At 56.8% G+C, this 18,996-nt stretch overlaps 1 protein-coding gene across 1 annotated transcript; it reads right to left on the reverse strand.

Annotated features, from left to right (window-relative positions):
* Positions 1-215: 215 nt before the first annotated feature.
* Positions 216-17,167, reverse strand: LOC311626044 (uncharacterized protein C6orf118; the record flags this gene model as incomplete). Its single annotated transcript, XM_084890866.1, has 10 exons — positions 216-434; positions 2,171-2,232; positions 2,732-2,785; positions 6,044-6,231; positions 11,274-11,332; positions 12,584-12,708; positions 13,032-13,091; positions 13,660-13,782; positions 14,736-15,367; positions 17,143-17,167. 10 exons carry the CDS (start codon positions 17,165-17,167, stop codon positions 386-388), a joined length of 1,377 nt encoding a protein of 458 aa, XP_084746992.1. The 3' UTR covers positions 216-385.
* Between the last annotated feature and the right edge of the window lie 1,829 nt (positions 17,168-18,996).

Here is an 18,996-nt window from a genome sequence, read left to right on the forward strand (position 1 = left end):
GGGCCCCTCTCTCCGCCCCCGGGGGCCCCTCTCTCCATCCCTGGGGGCTCCTCTCTCCGTCCCCGGGGGCCGCGCTCTCCGTCCCCGGGGGCCGCGCTCGCCACGGCAGGTTCGGTCTCTGTGCAGAGCCCTGAATTCCTTACTCCCGTCAAATAACAGAATGGACTTTCCCATCCAACAAAGCAAAACCAACTCTCAGAACTACCAGCGCTCTGAATGTGTTTACAAAGTTACACACGTGCGTTTATTTCCGTATCTTGAGTAAGACTCACGCTAATTTTATTGGGAATTAAAAGTGACAAAGGAGATGCATCTTCACGGACGTGTACTCGGGCGCACACCCTCCGTCTGCCCGGCGCCCACACGTCCGGCCGCCTCGGCGATGCTATGCTTCCTTCAGGCCTGCGTATTCTTCAATGAACTCCCAAAGGCTCCTTGGAACAATGAGAAATACAGGTCAGGGATGAGTGAACGGACATGAAGCGTAAGCGAAAATGTCCACATGCACCTGTTTCGGGGTACGTTCACTCAGAGACACAGCCTGAGTCTTCGCAGCGCCCCTTCCCGTCAGCCTTCCCGGGGGGACCCCGGAGAGGCCCCCGCAGCCCGGAGAGGGGCGCCAGCAGACGCCATTTCCTTCCAGACCCGTTTGTTCTCTCTGCCGCCATGGAAGGGGCCTGCCCTCTCCTCCGGGGCCCCTGCGTGTGGGGGAGCCGGACCCTGTGCGCGCCCTGGGCCCGCTCCAGCCTCCCCGCCTCTCCCTGTGCCCGGACCCTTTGCGGCCAAGGAGTCCTTGGCGGGCGCTGAGCTGAGGCTGCAGGAGGGCTTTTCTCCTCAGTGGACACGCCCCTGAGGAGCTTTCCCACGGTCCTTCCTCTCCCGTCTCCCTCCAGGGCACAGGCCAGCACCTGAGCATCATCCCCAGAGGCTCTGAGGAGAGCCACACTCGGAAAACGCGGAAGAAAGATGGAGAACTGGTGTTTGTCATCTGAGCCAGCCCACATCTGAGATGCCTGTGACTGTTGATACAAACGTGCCCGTTCACATCTAAGTCACCATGGTTTTCTGTGCTCCCAGCCTCACCCAACCGTAAGATTTGAGCCGTATTACAAACTCTAAGGACGTTAACTATATAAAGTATTAACTTACCTGACAGATAATATAAACCAGGCATTTTGTCTTTCAATTAAAAGCTTTAGAGCAATGGATGTACAGAGTTTTCCAAAGATTTAATATCATAAGCACCTATAATTGAGGGGGGAAAGCCACTCACAGCACAGTCTCCCTTCCTTCTGGATCCTGCCCATGAGAGTCAACCCTTGACTCTTCAGCTTTTTCCAAAGAATTTATTTTTATATAGATGATAGGAACATATAGTTAGCTAGATAGATAGACTGATAGATATAGAGATAGATGATAGGTAGGTAGGTAGGTAGGTAGATAGAGATGAGATAGATGATGACAGATAGATGATATAGATAGATGATAGATGATAGATAGGTTATAGATAGACAGGTCGATTGATATAGATAGATATAGAGTAGATGATAGATAGATAGATAGATAGATGATAGATATAGATAATAGATAGATAGATAAATAGAGAGATGACAGATATAGATAGATAGATGGTTGGTAGATGATAGAGATAGATAGATAGATAGATAGATAGATAGATAGATAGATATAGATAGATGATAGATAGGTTATAGATAGACAGGTTGATTGATATATTGATAGATATAGAGATGATAGATAGATAGATAGATAGATAGATAGATAGAGATACATAGATGATTGGTAGATGAGATAGATATAGATAGATAGATAAATAGATAGATAGATGATAAATAGATAGATGATAGATAGATATATATAGGTATAGATAGAAATAGATGACAGATAGAGATGATAGATATAACTATATATAGATATAAATATAGATATAGATAGATAGATAGATAGATAGATGATAGAGAGATACAGAGACAGAGGTTTAAATCTTGGGCTGACCATCCCTAAGCATAGGAGGGAGTGACATTGCTATGGAAAGTGAAGACTCGCGGCTATGAACACTGCACAAGCACTGTCGGTCCGATCTCACTGTGAACACGCGGTGTGGCGGACAGCACGCCGGTGCCAGTGCTTTCACGGCGGGCGTCAGACTTACTGCTGCTCCTCCGCACTCGGCAGGCTCTTCCCCAGGCCCTGCTTCACCTGGCTGTAAGTGTCCTGCCAAGACGGAAAGTCATCGGTCACGTGCGCGGGCAATGACACTGCGTCCAAACAGCCTGCCGCCTCCAGATCGGACACGGCACTCTGCTTTCCTACTGTGTGTCACAGACACACATGACAGGAGCGGAGGTGTAGTCTGTGACGCAGGAAATGGCTAGCAGGCACTTGGGAAGGGTAAGCTGAAAGCTGTCCGATGCCAGTCCATTGCATTTCCTGTAACCGTGTCAGCTCATTAAAAGTAATGGTTATGTGCGGAGGGTTAGAGAAGCAGTAAATTCTGACACATTCACCTGTTCAGAAAGATTGTTTACTACCTTAGCTTGCGCTTCTCTGATGTGGAGCTAATATCTGTACAGCCAGCTATTCCTGGCATTGATAACAGAGAGTTATCATTGAGAAAGCTAATGCATGTATTCTAGTTTGATTTTTGACATAGTACAAGAAGGCACTAGAGAAAAAAGGTTCTATTGAAAAGCATTGATTCACAAAAACTTACATTTATTTTCTTCTTTAAAATTGTATTTGCTCTTTCTAATTTTATAGTTTCAGTCTGTAGGGGGAAATAATTATAAGAGAAAGATACCTGGTTAATAATATAATAATATAAATTAATATAATAAATATAAAACAATATAATAAAGTAGTTTCCCCATTTCTGGAACAAAATGTGTTAGACTGTTATTCTGGTTTCAAAAATACGAATTGCACACCACTTAAAACGGATGAATGAGAAAGCATGACTGGGGCTATGGAGTAAGATAGACAGAGCACGGCCCCTTAGGTAATAAGCTAGAAGAGGTGGAGATTGGTGTTGGAAAAGACAAGAGAATTTTAGGGAAATTTCAGAATAGAAGAGTCCCTCACTTTTCAGAACTAATAATAGAATTCGTTAGGGTGACTGGATATAATATAAAAATACAATATCAACAAGTCACACACACACCAGCAATAACTGTGTGTAAACTGTAAGGTAACATTTGCTAAAGTTTTCATACACAATACTAACAGATGACAAAGTCACAAAAATAAACAACAACAAATATTTAAAAGCAATGCACAAAATAAAATTAACATAAGATGATCCTTGATGGGAATGTTAACATTATAAAGCTGTGGCCTGGCCCCAAATCCTATATAATTAAAGCCTAATATGCTAAGTGTCCAGTTGTCCAGTCATCCACTCAACCAATCAAAGCATAATATGCTAATGATATGCTAAGGCCACTCAACTACTCATTATGACATGCACTGACCACCAGATACGTCAACCAGTCGACCAGTCACTATGACATGCACTGACCACCAGGAGGCAGATGCTCAGACTGGTAGGTTAACTGGGGTCTGGCCAATCAGGACTGAGCAAGACAGGCTGGACACGCCCTGGAGCCCTCCAGTGGTCCCTCCCCAGCTGGCCAACCTCCCGCGTCCCTCCCCTGCCCTGATCATGCACCGGTGGGGTCCCTTGACCTGCTCTGTGCCCTCTCGCAATCCGGGACCCCTTGGGGGATGTCAGAGAACTGGTTTCGGCCCCATCCCTCAGGCCAGTGCGAGGGACCTCACCGGTGCAGGAATTCGGGCCTCTAGTGAATCTATAAATTCCTTGGAAACCCAATGAAGATGCCAAGAGTACTATTATTGAGACTAAAAATGTAGTTAACGCTATGAACTAAAATATCCAACATAACTGTGAGCAAATAATGATGAGCAGGGGTTGTAACAACTTGCTCTACCAGATATCCAGCTCGAAAAGGATTGGCAGTTACATCAGCCAGGCTGCACAGTATGCAATGAAGACCGTGGGCTGCGTTTAAACCCTCACACCTCTACCCACTCTCTGTGCCCCGAGTCATGTTACATAGCGTATCTGTGTCTTGGTTTCCTCACCGGGAAAGGAGGTTAACAGCAGCAGCTGTCTCTTACTATCTCTACGGCTGCTGGAAATTAAATGAAATGCATTTTTAAATGTTTGTAGCAGTATCTGGTGCATTGTTTGTAGATGATGCATTTAGTTATTTTTCATTGGGTTGGAAACAATGTATTTTATATGCAGAACCAGAAATCAATGACTTATAGGACAATACATGCAATTTTATTTATCTGCCATTGTTTGAATTAAGGAGCCAAGTATAAATAATAAAAAAAACTAATATAAGTTCATGATATGGATTCATTATAGAGCATCTTCTGTTTCATTGATTCAACCCATTTAAAGAGATGTTAATTATGAAAAAAGAGTTTATATGATTTTGGCATCATGTTTATAATATGTAAAGATATAACTTTTATTTTCAACTATAAATTAGTGTCTGTTCTCAGGACATTATTTAGTTTTTATAAGAAAAGAGAAGAATCTAAAGGAAAACACAGAAGGAGATCTGAACATATGATTAAGAGAGAAAGAGAGAGAAATCAAAGCCAGTTTGAACTACTACCAACTTCCCATATATTTTATATTCTGCTTAAAAAGAAGAAAAAGTGGTGCTAGCAAAATATATATAACCACAATAAGAAAGAATAATCCCATCCTATCTAATAAAAGAGTAATATGCAAATTGACCATCACTCCAACACACAAGATGGGCACCCCACTATGGTCAAAGATGGCCAGCAGGGAAGGGCATTGGGAAGGATCATGCCTGCAGAGGAGGGCAGTTGAGGGTGACCAGGCCAGCAGGAGAGGGCAGTTAGGGGCAATCGGGCTGGCAGAGGAGCAGTTAGTTGTTGATGAGGCTGGCAGGGGAGTGGTTATGGGGTGATCAGGCTAGCAGCCAGGCAAGCAGTTGAGAGCCAACAGTCCTGGATTGTGAGAGGGATTTCCAAGGGGTCCCAGTTTGGAGAGGGTATAGGCTGTGCTGAGGGACACTGCCCTCCCCCACTCCCCCTAGCACACAAATTTCATGCACTGGGCCTCTTATGTCAATTACAAACTCTGTAACTAGAAGTTAAATTGAGTCAGATTCTGCCCAAATAAAAGTGAGGAGGTAACATAGGCACCATAGCATTTTAAAACAGACTATCATGTACTATTCGTCAACAAAGCTGATACAGTCGTTGTAAAAAACTGCTTTTAACTCAGTGGACTCTCCAGTGGCCGTCACTCAGTCCTCTCTGCCAGCAGAACTGCGCCACCAGCTCAAAGTCTAACTCTGAGGCTGTGTGTCGCAGCAATTCCAGGGGTTGGAACCCCCAAAGGGGGCTTAAACCCAACTTTGTCACCTCTACCTGGTTTCATGGTGGGCGGGCCACCTAACTGCTCCGAGCCACACTTACACTGCCTAGTACATACTCGACACTAAATGATGACCGTTAATTCTATAACGAGCATTTTCTATGCAAAATACTAAATTTTCAACACACTTGAAAGAGATTTGACCCCAAACTGAACTCTACGTAATTTTTTGTCACCTTCATTTTGTTTCATTTGTTTAGATCTCTTAATCATTCTAAGCCTTTCTTCATCGTTGGCTACAAATGTCTATATGTTTAAGACCTTAAGCTGCGAGAACCACCGGAATGACCAGAATAACCAGTCCCTATGCCGTGCACTGCGGGAGACGGGACAGCCAGCCAACCTCCCGCAGCCCCTCTCCCCAGCCAGCCTGGCCCCGATGGGCCCCGAATGGAGAAGGGCTTGCCAGACCCACCTGAGCACAAATTCGTGCACCGGGCCTCTAGTTTTGCAATAAAAATATATTTGCACCAATGTCATGTAATTGTTTATCCTGTTGCAAATGAGATCACTTCACGTGTTTGCTTTGGTCGGCAGGAGGAAGAACAATGCAGACATGGGAATCGGTCGGTCCCCTACCTCGATGCTCTTGACCCTGCTCTCTATGACTTGTAAAGTCCCCGTGTGGACCAGAGCGGTTTTCATTTCTCGCTCCAGATCTCGGATCTCGTCCAGCTTCTGGAGGACTTCGCATCTCTTCCTCTCCACCTTGTCGATGAGCGTGAGCTGCTCCTCCCCCTCGCTCCTTACTTCTTTCTCAGAAGATTCTGGAGATGTTTTTTTAAAAGCAAAGCGTTACTGTGTTTAACAGCATGGCCCTTAGAGATAGTATTATGTATTATTAACAACATTATGTCTTACATCGCTAATGTGTTACAGCTATAAGTTGTAATGTAGCCCAAACTCCAAGCACGCCAACAAACATTATGGGATTGAGGAATGCTTCTTGAGTGGCTCATGTGGGCAGCTAAGACCGCGTGGGGAAACACAGAGGGTCTTAGCCAGAGGGGAGTGACCACACTGAGACTAGACAGGCAGACAGGAGTTAAGCAAGCGAAAGAGGAGCGGGACCTGGCGCTGTCACTAAAAAGGTTACCCCGTGGGGCGGGCTGAGCACAGGGCGTAACATCGAGAGAGGATACTAGGAAAGGGGGACAGACCGACAGACAGACAGCAGGGGAAGCACTGCCCTGGGGGACAGACCGACAGACAGACAGCAGGGGAAGCACTGCCCTGGGGGACAGACAGACAGACAGACAGACAGCAGGGGAAGCACTGCCCTGGGGGACAGACCGACAGCAGGGGAAGCACTGCCCTGGGGGACAGACAGACAGACAGACAGCAGGGGAAGCACTGCCCTGGGGGACAGACCGACAGACAGACAGCAGGGGAAGCACTGCCCTGGGGGACAGACAGACAGACAGACAGCAGGGGAAGCACTGCCCTGGGGGACAGACCGACAGACAGACAGCAGGGGAAGCACTGCCCTGGGGGACAGACAGACAGACAGACAGCAGGGGAAGCACTGCCCTGGGGGACAGACAGACAGACAGACAGCAGGGGAAGCACTGCCCTGGGGGACAGACCGACAGACAGACAGCAGGGGAAGCACTGCCCTGGGGGACAGACAGACAGACAGACAGCAGGGGAAGCACTGCCCTGGGGGACAGACAGACAGACAGACAGCAGGGGAAGCACTGCCCTGGGGGACAGACCGACAGACAGACAGCAGGGGAAGCACTGCCCTGGGGGACAGACAGACAGACAGACAGCAGGGGAAGCACTGCCCTGGGGGACAGACAGACAGACAGACAGCAGGGGAAGCACTGCCCTGGGGGACAGACAGACAGACAGACAGCAGGGGAAGCACTGCCCTGGGGGACAGACCGACAGACAGACAGCAGGGGAAGCACTGCCCTGGGGGACAGACCGACAGACAGACAGCAGGGGAAGCACTGCCCTGGGGGACAGACAGACAGACAGACAGCAGGGGAAGCACTGCCCTGGGGGACAGACCGACAGACAGACAGCAGGGGAAGCACTGCCCTGGGGGACAGACAGACAGACAGACAGCAGGGGAAGCACTGCCCTGGGGGACAGACAGACAGACAGACAGCAGGGGAAGCACTGCCCTGGGGGACAGACAGACAGACAGACAGCAGGGGAAGCACTGCCCTGGGGGACAGACAGACAGACAGACAGCAGGGGAAGCACTGCCCTGGGGGACAGACAGACAGACAGACAGCAGGGGAAGCACTGCCCTGGGGGACAGACAGACAGACAGACAGCAGGGGAAGCACTGCCCTGGGGGACAGACCGACAGACAGACAGCAGGGGAAGCACTGCCCTGGGGGACAGACCGACAGACAGACAGCAGGGGAAGCACTGCCCTGGGGGACAGACAGACAGACAGACAGCAGGGGAAGCACTGCCCTGGGGGACAGACCGACAGACAGACAGCAGGGGAAGCACTGCCCTGGGGGACAGACAGACAGACAGACAGCAGGGGAAGCACTGCCCTGGGGGACAGACAGACAGACAGACAGCAGGGGAAGCACTGCCCTGGGGGACAGACCGACAGACAGACAGCAGGGGAAGCACTGCCCTGGGGGACAGACCGACAGACAGACAGCAGGGGAAGCACTGCCCTGGGGGACAGACCGACAGACAGACAGACAGCAGGGGAAGCACTGCCCTGGGGGACAGACAGACAGACAGACAGCAGGGGAAGCACTGCCCTGGGGGACAGACAGACAGACAGACAGCAGGGGAAGCACTGCCCTGGGGGACAGACCGACAGACAGACAGCAGGGGAAGCACTGCCCTGGGGGACAGACCGACAGACAGACAGCAGGGGAAGCACTGCCCTGGGGGACAGACCGACAGACAGACAGACAGCAGGGAAGCACTGCCCTGGGGGACAGACAGACAGACAGACAGCAGGGGAAGCACTGCCCTGGGGGACAGACAGACAGACTGACAGCAGGGGAAGCACTGCCCTGGGGGACAGACCGACAGACAGACAGCAGGGGAAGCACTGCCCTGGGGGACAGACCGACAGACAGACAGCAGGGGAAGCACTGCCCTGGGGGACAGACAGACAGACAGACAGCAGGGGAAGCACTGCCCTGGGGGACAGACAGACAGACAGACAGCAGGGGAAGCACTGCCCTGGGGGACAGACAGACAGACAGACAGCAGGGGAAGCACTGCCCTGGGGGACAGACCGACAGACAGACAGCAGGGGAAGCACTGCCCTGGGGGACAGACCGACAGACAGACAGCAGGGGAAGCACTGCCCTGGGGGACAGACAGACAGACAGACAGCAGGGGAAGCACTGCCCTGGGGGACAGACAGACAGACAGACAGCAGGGGAAGCACTGCCCTGGGGGACAGACAGACAGACAGACAGCAGGGGAAGCACTGCCCTGGGGGACAGACAGACAGACAGCAGGGGAAGCACTGCCCTGGGGGACAGACAGACGGACAGCAGGGGAAGCACTGCCCTGGGGGACAGACCGACAGACAGACAGCAGGGGAAGCACTGCCCTGGGGGACAGACAGACAGACAGACAGCAGGGGAAGCACTGCCCTGGGGGACAGACAGACAGACAGACAGCAGGGGAAGCACTGCCCTGGGGGACAGACAGACAGACAGCAGGGGAAGCACTGCCCTGGGGGACAGACCGACAGACAGACAGCAGGGGAAGCACTGCCCTGGGGGACAGACAGACAGACAGACAGCAGGGGAAGCACTGCCCTGGGGGACAGACAGACAGACAGACAGCAGGGGAAGCACTGCCCTGGGGGACAGACAGACAGACAGACAGCAGGGGAAGCACTGCCCTGGGGGACAGACAGACAGACAGACAGCAGGGGAAGCACTGCCCTGGGGGACAGACAGACAGACAGACAGCAGGGGAAGCACTGCCCTGGGGGACAGACAGACAGACAGACAGCAGGGGAAGCACTGCCCTGGGGGACAGACAGACAGACAGACAGCAGGGGAAGCACTGCCCTGGGGGACAGACAGACAGACAGACAGCAGGGGAAGCACTGCCCTGGGGGACAGACAGACAGACAGACAGCAGGGGAAGCACTGCCCTGGGGGACAGACAGACAGACAGACAGCAGGGGAAGCACTGCCCTGGGGGACAGACAGACAGACAGACAGCAGGGGAAGCACTGCCCTGGGGGACAGACAGACAGACAGACAGCAGGGGAAGCACTGCCCTGGGGGACAGACAGACAGACAGACAGCAGGGGAAGCACTGCCCTGGGGGACAGACAGACAGACAGACAGCAGGGGAAGCACTGCCCTGGGGGACAGACAGACAGACAGACAGCAGGGGAAGCACTGCCCTGGGGGACAGACAGACAGACAGACAGCAGGGGAAGCACTGCCCTGGGGGACAGACCGACAGACAGACAGCAGGGGAAGCACTGCCCTGGGGGACAGACCGACAGACAGACAGCAGGGGAAGCACTGCCCTGGGGGACAGACCGACAGACAGACAGCAGGGGAAGCACTGCCCTGGGGGACAGACCGACAGACAGACAGCAGGGGAAGCACTGCCCTGGGGGACAGACCGACAGACAGACAGCAGGGGAAGCACTGCCCTGGGGGACAGACCGACAGACAGCAGGGGAAGCACTGCCCTGGGGGACAGACCGACAGACAGACAGCAGGGGAAGCACTGCCCTGGGGGACAGACAGACAGACAGACAGCAGGGGAAGCACTGCCCTGGGGGACAGACCGACAGACAGACAGCAGGGGAAGCACTGCCCTGGGGGACAGACCGACAGACAGACAGCAGGGGAAGCACTGCCCTGGGGGACAGACAGACAGACAGACAGCAGGGGAAGCACTGCCCTGGGGGACAGACCGACAGACTGAAGCAGGGGAAGCATTGCCCTGGGGGACAGACAGACAGATAGACAGACAGAAGGTGAAACAATGGGTTCCCAGTGTCTTGGTGAAACCTGACCTGGCTCTCTTCACAAGGTCCCACTGAGCCCCAGAACCCACACAAGCTCAGAGAAGAAGAAACGGGCCAGGTTCCGTGTCCGGGGACAGGAGCCAGCCCAGCTGCCAGAGCCCGGGAGCGGGGGGCATCTGCACCCTGACAGAGGCTCCCGGTCACCCGGCCCGTGTCCGAGGGTCTCAGCTACACGCCTCCCCCACGCCGCCGCAGGCTCCGCGGCTGCGCGGCCCCTGTGAGCCAGGAGGTCACAGCTCCATTCCCGGAGAGGGCACAGGCCCGGGTCCCAGGCTCCATCCCCAGCAGGGGGTATGCAGGAGGCAGCTGATCACTGATTCTCTCATCACTGATGTTTCTAGTTCTCTCTGGAATCAGTAAAAATATATTTAAAAAGACACTTCGAATAAAATTAAACTCACTGTGTTTCTAAAGAACTTGATGGGAAAATTAGTAAAATGTGATCACTTCTCTGAAAAACAAAAAAAAATACCCTTTGACATGAGGAACGGCGGGAGACCCTGGAGAGCGGGCCAGGACAGGGGACCTGCAGAGAGGAGGGGGGACCTGCAGGGAGGAGGGGGGACCTGCAGGGAGGAGGGGGGACCTGCAGAGAGGAGGGGGGACCTGCAGGGAGAAGGGGGGACCTGCAGAGAGGAGGGGGGACCTGCAGGGAGGAGGGGGACCTGCAGGGAGGAGGGGGACCTGCAGGGAGGAGGGGGACCTGCAGGGAGGAGGGGGACCTGCAGGGAGGAGGGGGACCTGCAGGGAGGACGGGGGACCTGCAGGGAGGTCGGGGGCGCGCTGGGAAGAGGACATGGGGCTCACCTGCCCGCTCCTGCGCACACTGCAGCTGCCGCTGCTCCTCCGCCAGCTCGCCCCTGAGCCTGCGGCGATGACAACACAGGGTGGTGAGAGCCCTCCCTGCCCTCTGCCTTCTCCTACTTCATGTCCTTTTTAAAACTGAGAAATAAACACTGATCTTTTTTATTTGCCACAAAAGGGGCGTTTGGGGTGAGCGTGTGCCCACCGCTGAGGACACCAGAGAGCGTTGTGCGATGGTTTTATGCCTCGGGCCGGGCGCTGGCTGTGTTTGCAGGGATTCTGGCTTCCGAAAGGCTGCTGTCTCCCGTCCCTGACGCCCTGGTGTGTTGAGTTTCTCTGTTTCCTGTTTTGTTTTCCTGAGGGAATTCTGGGAGTCGGATCTGCCTATTTTTTAAAGTCATTTACGAGTCATTTCCTCAGGAAGACTAGCTCCAGAGGTGTTTCAGGTTAAAGACACCGTCGGGTCCATCAGGGCGACTGCCTTGGCCGCTCTCGCCCATCCACGGCCTCCTCGGGCCCCAGAGGAGACTGAGAGCCGCAGGACACCCCTCCCGGGCCAGGCCAGCCCTCGGGGTCCTGGGCGCTCGGGGCGGCTTGTGAAGAGGCCCTGTCCCCCCGGGGATGCAGGACGGACGTAACATACACCAGCCATGTGCTGTGGACACTGTAAACAGTGAGAGAATGTGCGTGTCATGTGTGTAAAGAATGTAAACAGTGAGGGTAATGTGTCATGTGTGTAACGGTGAGAGTAACATATATGTGTCGCATGTGTGGTACTATAAAACTATGTGAGTAACGTGTCACACACTGTAAACTGTGAGAGTAGCGCATGTCACGTGTGACAGTGTGACATGTGTCGTGTGTGTGAGCTGTGAGAACATGTGTCGCATGTGTAAACCATGAGGGTGACATGCATGTCATGTGTGTTGACAGTGTGAAATGTGAGTGTAGTGTAAATGTCACATGTGTAAACACTATAAACTCTGAGTCACATGTGTAAACTGTAGGAGTAACCTACGTGTCGCGTGTGTAAACACTGTAAAAGATGATGGTAACACGTGTGTCACGTGTGTGAATACTAAACGATGGTAACATGTGTGTCACATGTGTGAACACTGTAAACCATGATAACACATGTCACGTGTGGACACTATAAACTATGGCGGTGACGCGTGTGTCACGTGTGTGAGCACTGTAAACTGATAGCAACACATGTCACGTGTGTGGACACTATGAACTATGGTGATGACACGTGTGTCGCGTGTGTGCGCACTGTAAGCGGTGAGAGCCCGCGGGGAGCGGCACGGCCTCACCTGTCGTTGCGCTCCAGGGCCGCGTTGGTGGCCGCCACGAGCGCCCTCAGCTCCTCGCGGGCCTGGGTGACGTCCGCCGTCTTCACCGAGCTGCTCGCCAGCCCCCGGGCCTCCTCCATCAGCGTCTGCGCGACACACGGGAGGGTGTCCCTTTCCTGGCTGGTCCAGAGCAACCGGGCTGCCCTGAGCCCTGACATCAGTTCCAGGGGAGATGGGCCCAGCAGGCGGGGCTCGGGGTCCGGGTTTGATTCCCGGGCAGGGCACAGGCCCGGTTGCAGACCTGATCCCCCGCGGGGGGCGTGCAGTATTGATGTTTCCCCCCTCCCTTTTCCCTGAAACCGGTATTACATAGAATAGGCACGGACGGGTCTTCTCGGGTTCCAGGTGTTCCCGCTGCTGGTGAACGAGGCAGAAATGGGCTCCGGGCGGCACTGCGTGGGGAGCTTACCTGGAACTTGGCCGTGGGCTGCGCGCTCAGCAGGATGGCCATGTAGAGCTCGTATTCATCCTACACGGAGCGGGAGGAGCGAGGCTGCTCTGAGCTCACAGCACAACGTGCAGGTTTTGCAGGTACAAGTAACATGGAGGTTATTTGTAGAAAATACCAAGCATTTTAGCGTTCTACCAAACAAGGCACACACTGACTGCACACGCCCTCACCATCCGTGCAGCCTATTTGAGTGTGAGCCATCAGTCCCCTTAGGACAGGGTCATAGACTGTCTGCAGGCGTCCACGCGCGACCTCCTCCACACGGAAGCCCCTGGGTGGGTCCGGCTGGCCAGCGGGCGGCCAGCTCCCCGGGCGGGCCGTGCCCTGCCGGCCGGGGTGGGCACCCAGGGCTGCGTTAGGCACTCAGTGCCCTAACGGCCTGGAGGCGGCGGCTGTGGCACCCACCTCCGCGCGGCCTCGCCACCGCGGGCACACGCCCGGGCCCAGCAGGCTTACCCAGGCCCCCCTGAAGGGTCACAGGGCACGTGTGTTCACAGCCACATGGAGGGGGCGCTCCAGGGAGAGACGGGCTCGGGCGGAGCTAGCGGACCCCGATTCCCGCCATGAAGGGGGTGAGTGTCCTCACCTTCACCTCTCTCAGGATGCCGCCGAACAGCAGGGAGCTGCTGCAGATGTCCTCGAAGGCCCGGCTGCACACCTCCAGCCGGTGCAGCTCCTGCGGGTCACACTCGCACACCGCCTGGAGCTCCTGGGAAGCAGGCACTTAGCACCTCTGCCCACCTCCCCCCGCCTCCCGACCGCCGCTGAGGCCTCCTGCTCCCCTCCCTTTCCCTCCCCTCCCCTCCGGCCCCTCAGGCCTCCTGCTCCCCTCCGGCCACCTCTGGGGCTGGTCAGAGGAATCAGAGCCGGGCTTCCATCGGAGGGTGACTGACAGCTCCCACATTCAAGGATCAGCCAGGGACACACTATGGTGCACCTGACGCCCTCTAACCGGAGCTGAGAACCTTCCGTTACCTGTCACCTGCCTGTGAGTCACCCCCTCACCCTGCCTGTCAGCCGCCCCCCCACCCTGCCTCCCCCCCACCCTGCCTGTCAGCCGCCCCCCCACCCTGCCTGTCAGCCGCCCCCGCACCCTGCCTGTCAGTCACCCCTCACCCTGCCTGTCAGCCCGCCCCCGCACCCTGCCTGTCAGTCACCCCTCACCCTGCCTGTCAGCCGCCCCCGCACCCTGCCTGTCAGCCACCCCTCACCCTGCCTGTCAGTCACCCCCCACCCTGCCTGTCAGTCACCCCTCACCCTGCCTGTCAGCCGCCCCCCCACCCTGCCTGTCAGCCGCCCCCCCACCCTGCCTCCCCCCCACCCTGCCTGTCAGCCGCCCCCCACCCTGCCTGTCAGCCGCCCCCACACCCTGCCTGTCAGTCACCCCTCACCCTGCCTGTCAGCCGCCCCCGCACCCTGCCTGTCAGTCACCCCTCACCCTGCCTGTCAGCCGCCCCCGCACCCTGCCTGTCAGCCACCCCTCACCCTGCCTGTCAGTCACCCCCCCACCCTGCCTGTCAGTCACCCTCACCCTGCCTGTCAGCCGCCCCCCCACCCTGCCTGTCAGCCGCCCCCCCACCCTGCCTGTCAGTCACCGTCTCCATGCGGTGATGTCCCGGGACGGCAGCGGTCACACTGCTGGGGGTGCCCCCGCCCCCTCACCTGCTCCAACTTCCTCTCGTGGCGCCGGGCGGCCCGGGCGCTGGTGAAGGCCGGCTGGCGGAGGTCCTGCGTGGCCAGCACGCGGCGCTGGAAGTGCAGGAACTTGGCGAGCCGGTCGGCGCGGGTGAGGCCGGCCAGGTAGGCGGTGAGGCGGCGGTAGCGGTCGGGGCCCGGGGGCAGCGCGCACTGGCGGCTGGACCGCGCGGCCTGGGGCTGCAGCACCCGCACCTCCGGCCAGGTGAGCTCCTCCCGCGGGCGCGGCGGGCCCAGCTGCTCCTCCTCCTCCGCGGGGGCCGCGGCGCCCGCCGGGTGCAGGTACCGGAAGAGCGGGGTGCCCGGGGCCTCGCTGGGCCGCAGCGCCGTGTGCAGGGCGAAGCGGGCCAGCGCCTCCTTCATGGCCGCCGCCCGGTCCGCCGGGCTGGCCGCGCGCCTGGGCACCAGGGGCCGGCGGGCGTTGCGCCAGTGGCACACGATCTTCTCGGGGGGCCGGTAGAGGTTGTCGTGGTTCAGGTGTCCGGTGGTGTAGAGGGCGATGTCACGGTGCTGGCCTTTCTCCAGCCTCTGCAGGAGGCTCCTGAGGTTCCACAGCACGTCCACTCTCCTGGCCGCCGGGCGTCTCCATGGCTGGCCCGCTGCGCAGGGAGAGGGCTCCTGCCACTGGCTGCCAGGACCGCAGCTGCCCGCTGCCCGAGGCTGCGCCCGAGCCCGGGAGGAGGGGGAGGAGGAGGGGGAAGAGGGGGAGGGGGGAGGGGAGGAGGGGGGGGAAGAGGAGGAGGAGGAGGGAGAGGAGAAGGAGGGAGAGGAGAGGGAGGAGGGGGAGGAGGGGGAGGAGGGGGAGGAGGGGGAGGAGGAGGGGAAGAGGGGGAGGGGGGAGGGGGAGGAGGGGGGAAGAGGAGGAGGAGGAGGGGGAGGAGGGGGAGGAGGGGGAGGGGGGGAGGAGGGGGAGGGGGGAGGAGGGGGAGGAGGAGGAGGAGGGGGAGGAGGGGGAGGAGGGGAAGAGGGGGAGGAGGAGAGAGAGGAGGAGGGAGAGGAGAAGGAGGGAGAGGAGAGGGAGGAGGGGGGAGGAGGAGGAGGGGGGGGAGAGGAGGAGGAGGAGGGGGGAGAGGAGGGGAGGAGGGGGAGGAGAGGGGAGGAGGGGGAGGAGAGGGAGGAGGGGGAGGAGGGGAGGAGGAGGGGGAGGGGGGGGAAGAGGAGGAGGAGGGGAGGAGGAGGAGGAGGGAGAGAGGGGGAGGGGGGAGGAGGAGGAGGGGGAGGAGAGGGAGGAGGGGGAGGAGGAGGAGGAGGAGGGGGAGGAGGGGGGGGAAGAGGAGGAGGAGGAGGAGGAGGAGGGAGGAGGAGGGGGAGGAGGAGGAGGGGGAGGAGGAGGGGGAGGAGGGGGAGGAGGAGGGGGAGGAGGGGGGGGAAGAGGAGGAGGAGGAGGGAGAGGAGAAGGAGGGAGAGGAGGGGGAGGAGGGGGAGGAGGGGGAGGAGGAGGGGGAGGAGGGGGGAAGCGCTCGGCTGCGAGGACAACATTGAACCCATTTGCCAGGCCAGCTCTGGCCCTGAAGCAGGACACGGGGTTCTCCTCAGCACGGAAGCGAGGCTCCAAAGGGATGAGGGGGTGATAGCCGTCTGACAAGTGACCCCACACACAGCCCCGAACATGGCAGCAGCTGCAGATCCCGGTCACAACCGCAGCCTGGGGGGCTGGAGCTGGGTCTCAGCTCAGGCGGCACCGGAGATGAAGGGGTGGCCTGGCGGGGTGCTGGCAGGTCTGGGGGACCGGACCATCGCCTCCAGCTGCCCTATTGCTGGCATCGCCCAGATCCTACTGTTGTGGGAGCGGACCGCCCCGCCCGCTGTTGGTGGGGGTGACCGAGCTCCTTGGGGGAACCCCTTCTCCAGACTCACGGCCCCTCCACCTCAGAGCCAGCAGGCCACTTCCCAAACCTCCCACACCCCGCCTTCCAAGGAGATACACACTCACACACACTTACACACAAATACACACTCTTACACACACTCACACACACACTCATACACACACTCATATGTACAATCATACACACTCACACACACACACATACTTACACACACACACTCTTACACACACACTCATACACACACACAGAGACACTCTTACACACTCATACACACACACACAGACACTCTTACACACAAACACACACTCATACACACACACACACACACCCCTAACCGCTCTCCTCTGGTCTCCTCTGAGAGTTGTTGGTAGGTTTCCTGTGTTGGCAACTCACCCACAGACCCACTCCCAAAACCCTGGGACCCCGGAGCCGAGCTGCAGCCCCCAGGAAGGTCATTTCCACACGGAGCTCAGAGACACGAGCCTCCCAGCAACCTGACATCCAACACACACACCCCCAACAGTGAAAGCGCTCAGTGCACTCACACTCAGAATCCGAGTCCTCCTCCATCCTCCTTCCCACAGGCTCTGGGCTGGGCTGGGCTGCGCTGGTTACCAAGGAGACAGCCAAACATTCTGTCCCTCCCCCTCCAGGTCCTCTGCTGCCAGGCAACAGGCCACTAGCCCCCAGGGACTCTCCCTGGGACCCTCCCCCTCTAGGGCCTCTGCCTTCCTCCCCGAGCACTGGGTCTGCTTGCCTGTTGTCGCTTTAAAAGAACACACTTTTCGTAATGGGAGAAAATATCCAAATACCCTGGCACTTTCTTTTTTTAAATCTATTTTTACTGATTTCAGAGCAGACGTAAGAGGGGGAAAGAGAAACATCAATGAGGAAGAAAATCACTGACCGGCTGCCTTCTGCACGCCCCACACCGGGGATAGAGCCCGCAACCCTGGCATGAACTGTGAACTGGACCGGGAACTGAACTGTGACCCCTGGGTCAGAGCTCGATGCTCAGCCCTGAGCCATGCGGGCCCTGGCGCTGTCTAACTCCGCTCCGAAGCCCGGAGCAGCCACGGCGGTCTTTGCCGGGTGCCATCCCCAGTGCGCAGCCCCGGCAGCGCCTTGCAGGGCCTGACTCAGGAGCCCTGCTGGGGAGGAGGGTAGTTCTCCAGGGCAGACAGCTGAGGGGCCCAGCGCAGCAGGAAGTTGGCAGGAAAATGCCGTTGCCTGGGGGCTAAGCCTTGGCCCTGGACAGGAAGTGCTTGGTCTCCAATCTCCTTCATTAAAAGCTAAGACCACAGAAACCCATTTGGCTCAGTGGTAGAGCGTCGGTCCGCGGACTGAAAAGTCCCAGGTTCGATTCCGGTCAAGGGCATGTACATTGGTTGCGGGAACATCCCCAGTAGGGGTTGTGCAAGAGGCAGCTGATCGATGATTCTCTCTCATCCACGGCGTTTCTAGCTCTCTATCGCTCTCCCTTCCTCTCTGTAAAAAATCAATAAAATATATTAAAAAAAAAAAAAAAAAAAAGCTAAGACCGCGTGGACCCCCAGGGTTTCCTGGGACCAGCGCTTGTGAGGACACGAGCCTCTGCCCCCTGCCACCTGGCAGTTCTGTGTCTCCCAGGCGGAGGCTCCGCCCCCCCCCCCGCCCCTGTGCAGGCCCCACGCACATCCTTCACACCCCCCCAGCGCCCCCGCGGGCACCTCTCCACGCCCGCGAGGCTGCTCACATCCCACAAATGACAGCACAGGTATACGAGGTGGTTAAAAACTGTATTCAATTATTCACACCCAAGGGTACCTGTTAAAATTATGAACCGCTTCTGAATAGTTCGTGTATCATACATATATATATACTTCATATGTATAGTTACATATCGACACAGGACTGCTCGCTGCCTCGAAGCGTGTGCTGTGGAGCGGAGGTGGGCTCTGCGGTGGCACCACACGGACGCGCGTGCCGGCGGCTGGGACGCCGCGTGGACGTACAACTCGCCTGGGGTTATACACGGCTGCTGTTCACCGTACACAGGTGACAGGAGCGGGTTCTCTCACATACAAAGAGGGCAAGTGAACACGAAGAAGGTACACGCGTGCACAGCGCATGTCACTTAGACGCAGTCGCTGCCCTTGAGCGTTTTACACAGACTTCCGTGACGTGTACAAATAAAGGCGGGATTTACTCAGTACACGCAGCTGGCCATCGTGCACCTGACAGTCCTTCTCCTCACTCTGCAGACGGCCCGTGGCCTCGGGCACAGATCCACGGCGGGAGGTGGGCGTGGGGCACGTGGGTTTGGCGCCGTGTCACCGCGCTGCATTCCGGGGTGTGGTCAGCAGGAGGGTCGCCCAGACTCTCAGCGAGGTGGGGGCTTAGGACTTAAAGAAAGTCAC

This window comes from Pipistrellus hanaki (genome assembly GCF_964339955.1).
Source record: "Pipistrellus hanaki genome assembly, chromosome: 7".
Taxonomy (NCBI): domain Eukaryota; kingdom Metazoa; phylum Chordata; class Mammalia; order Chiroptera; family Vespertilionidae; genus Pipistrellus; species Pipistrellus hanaki.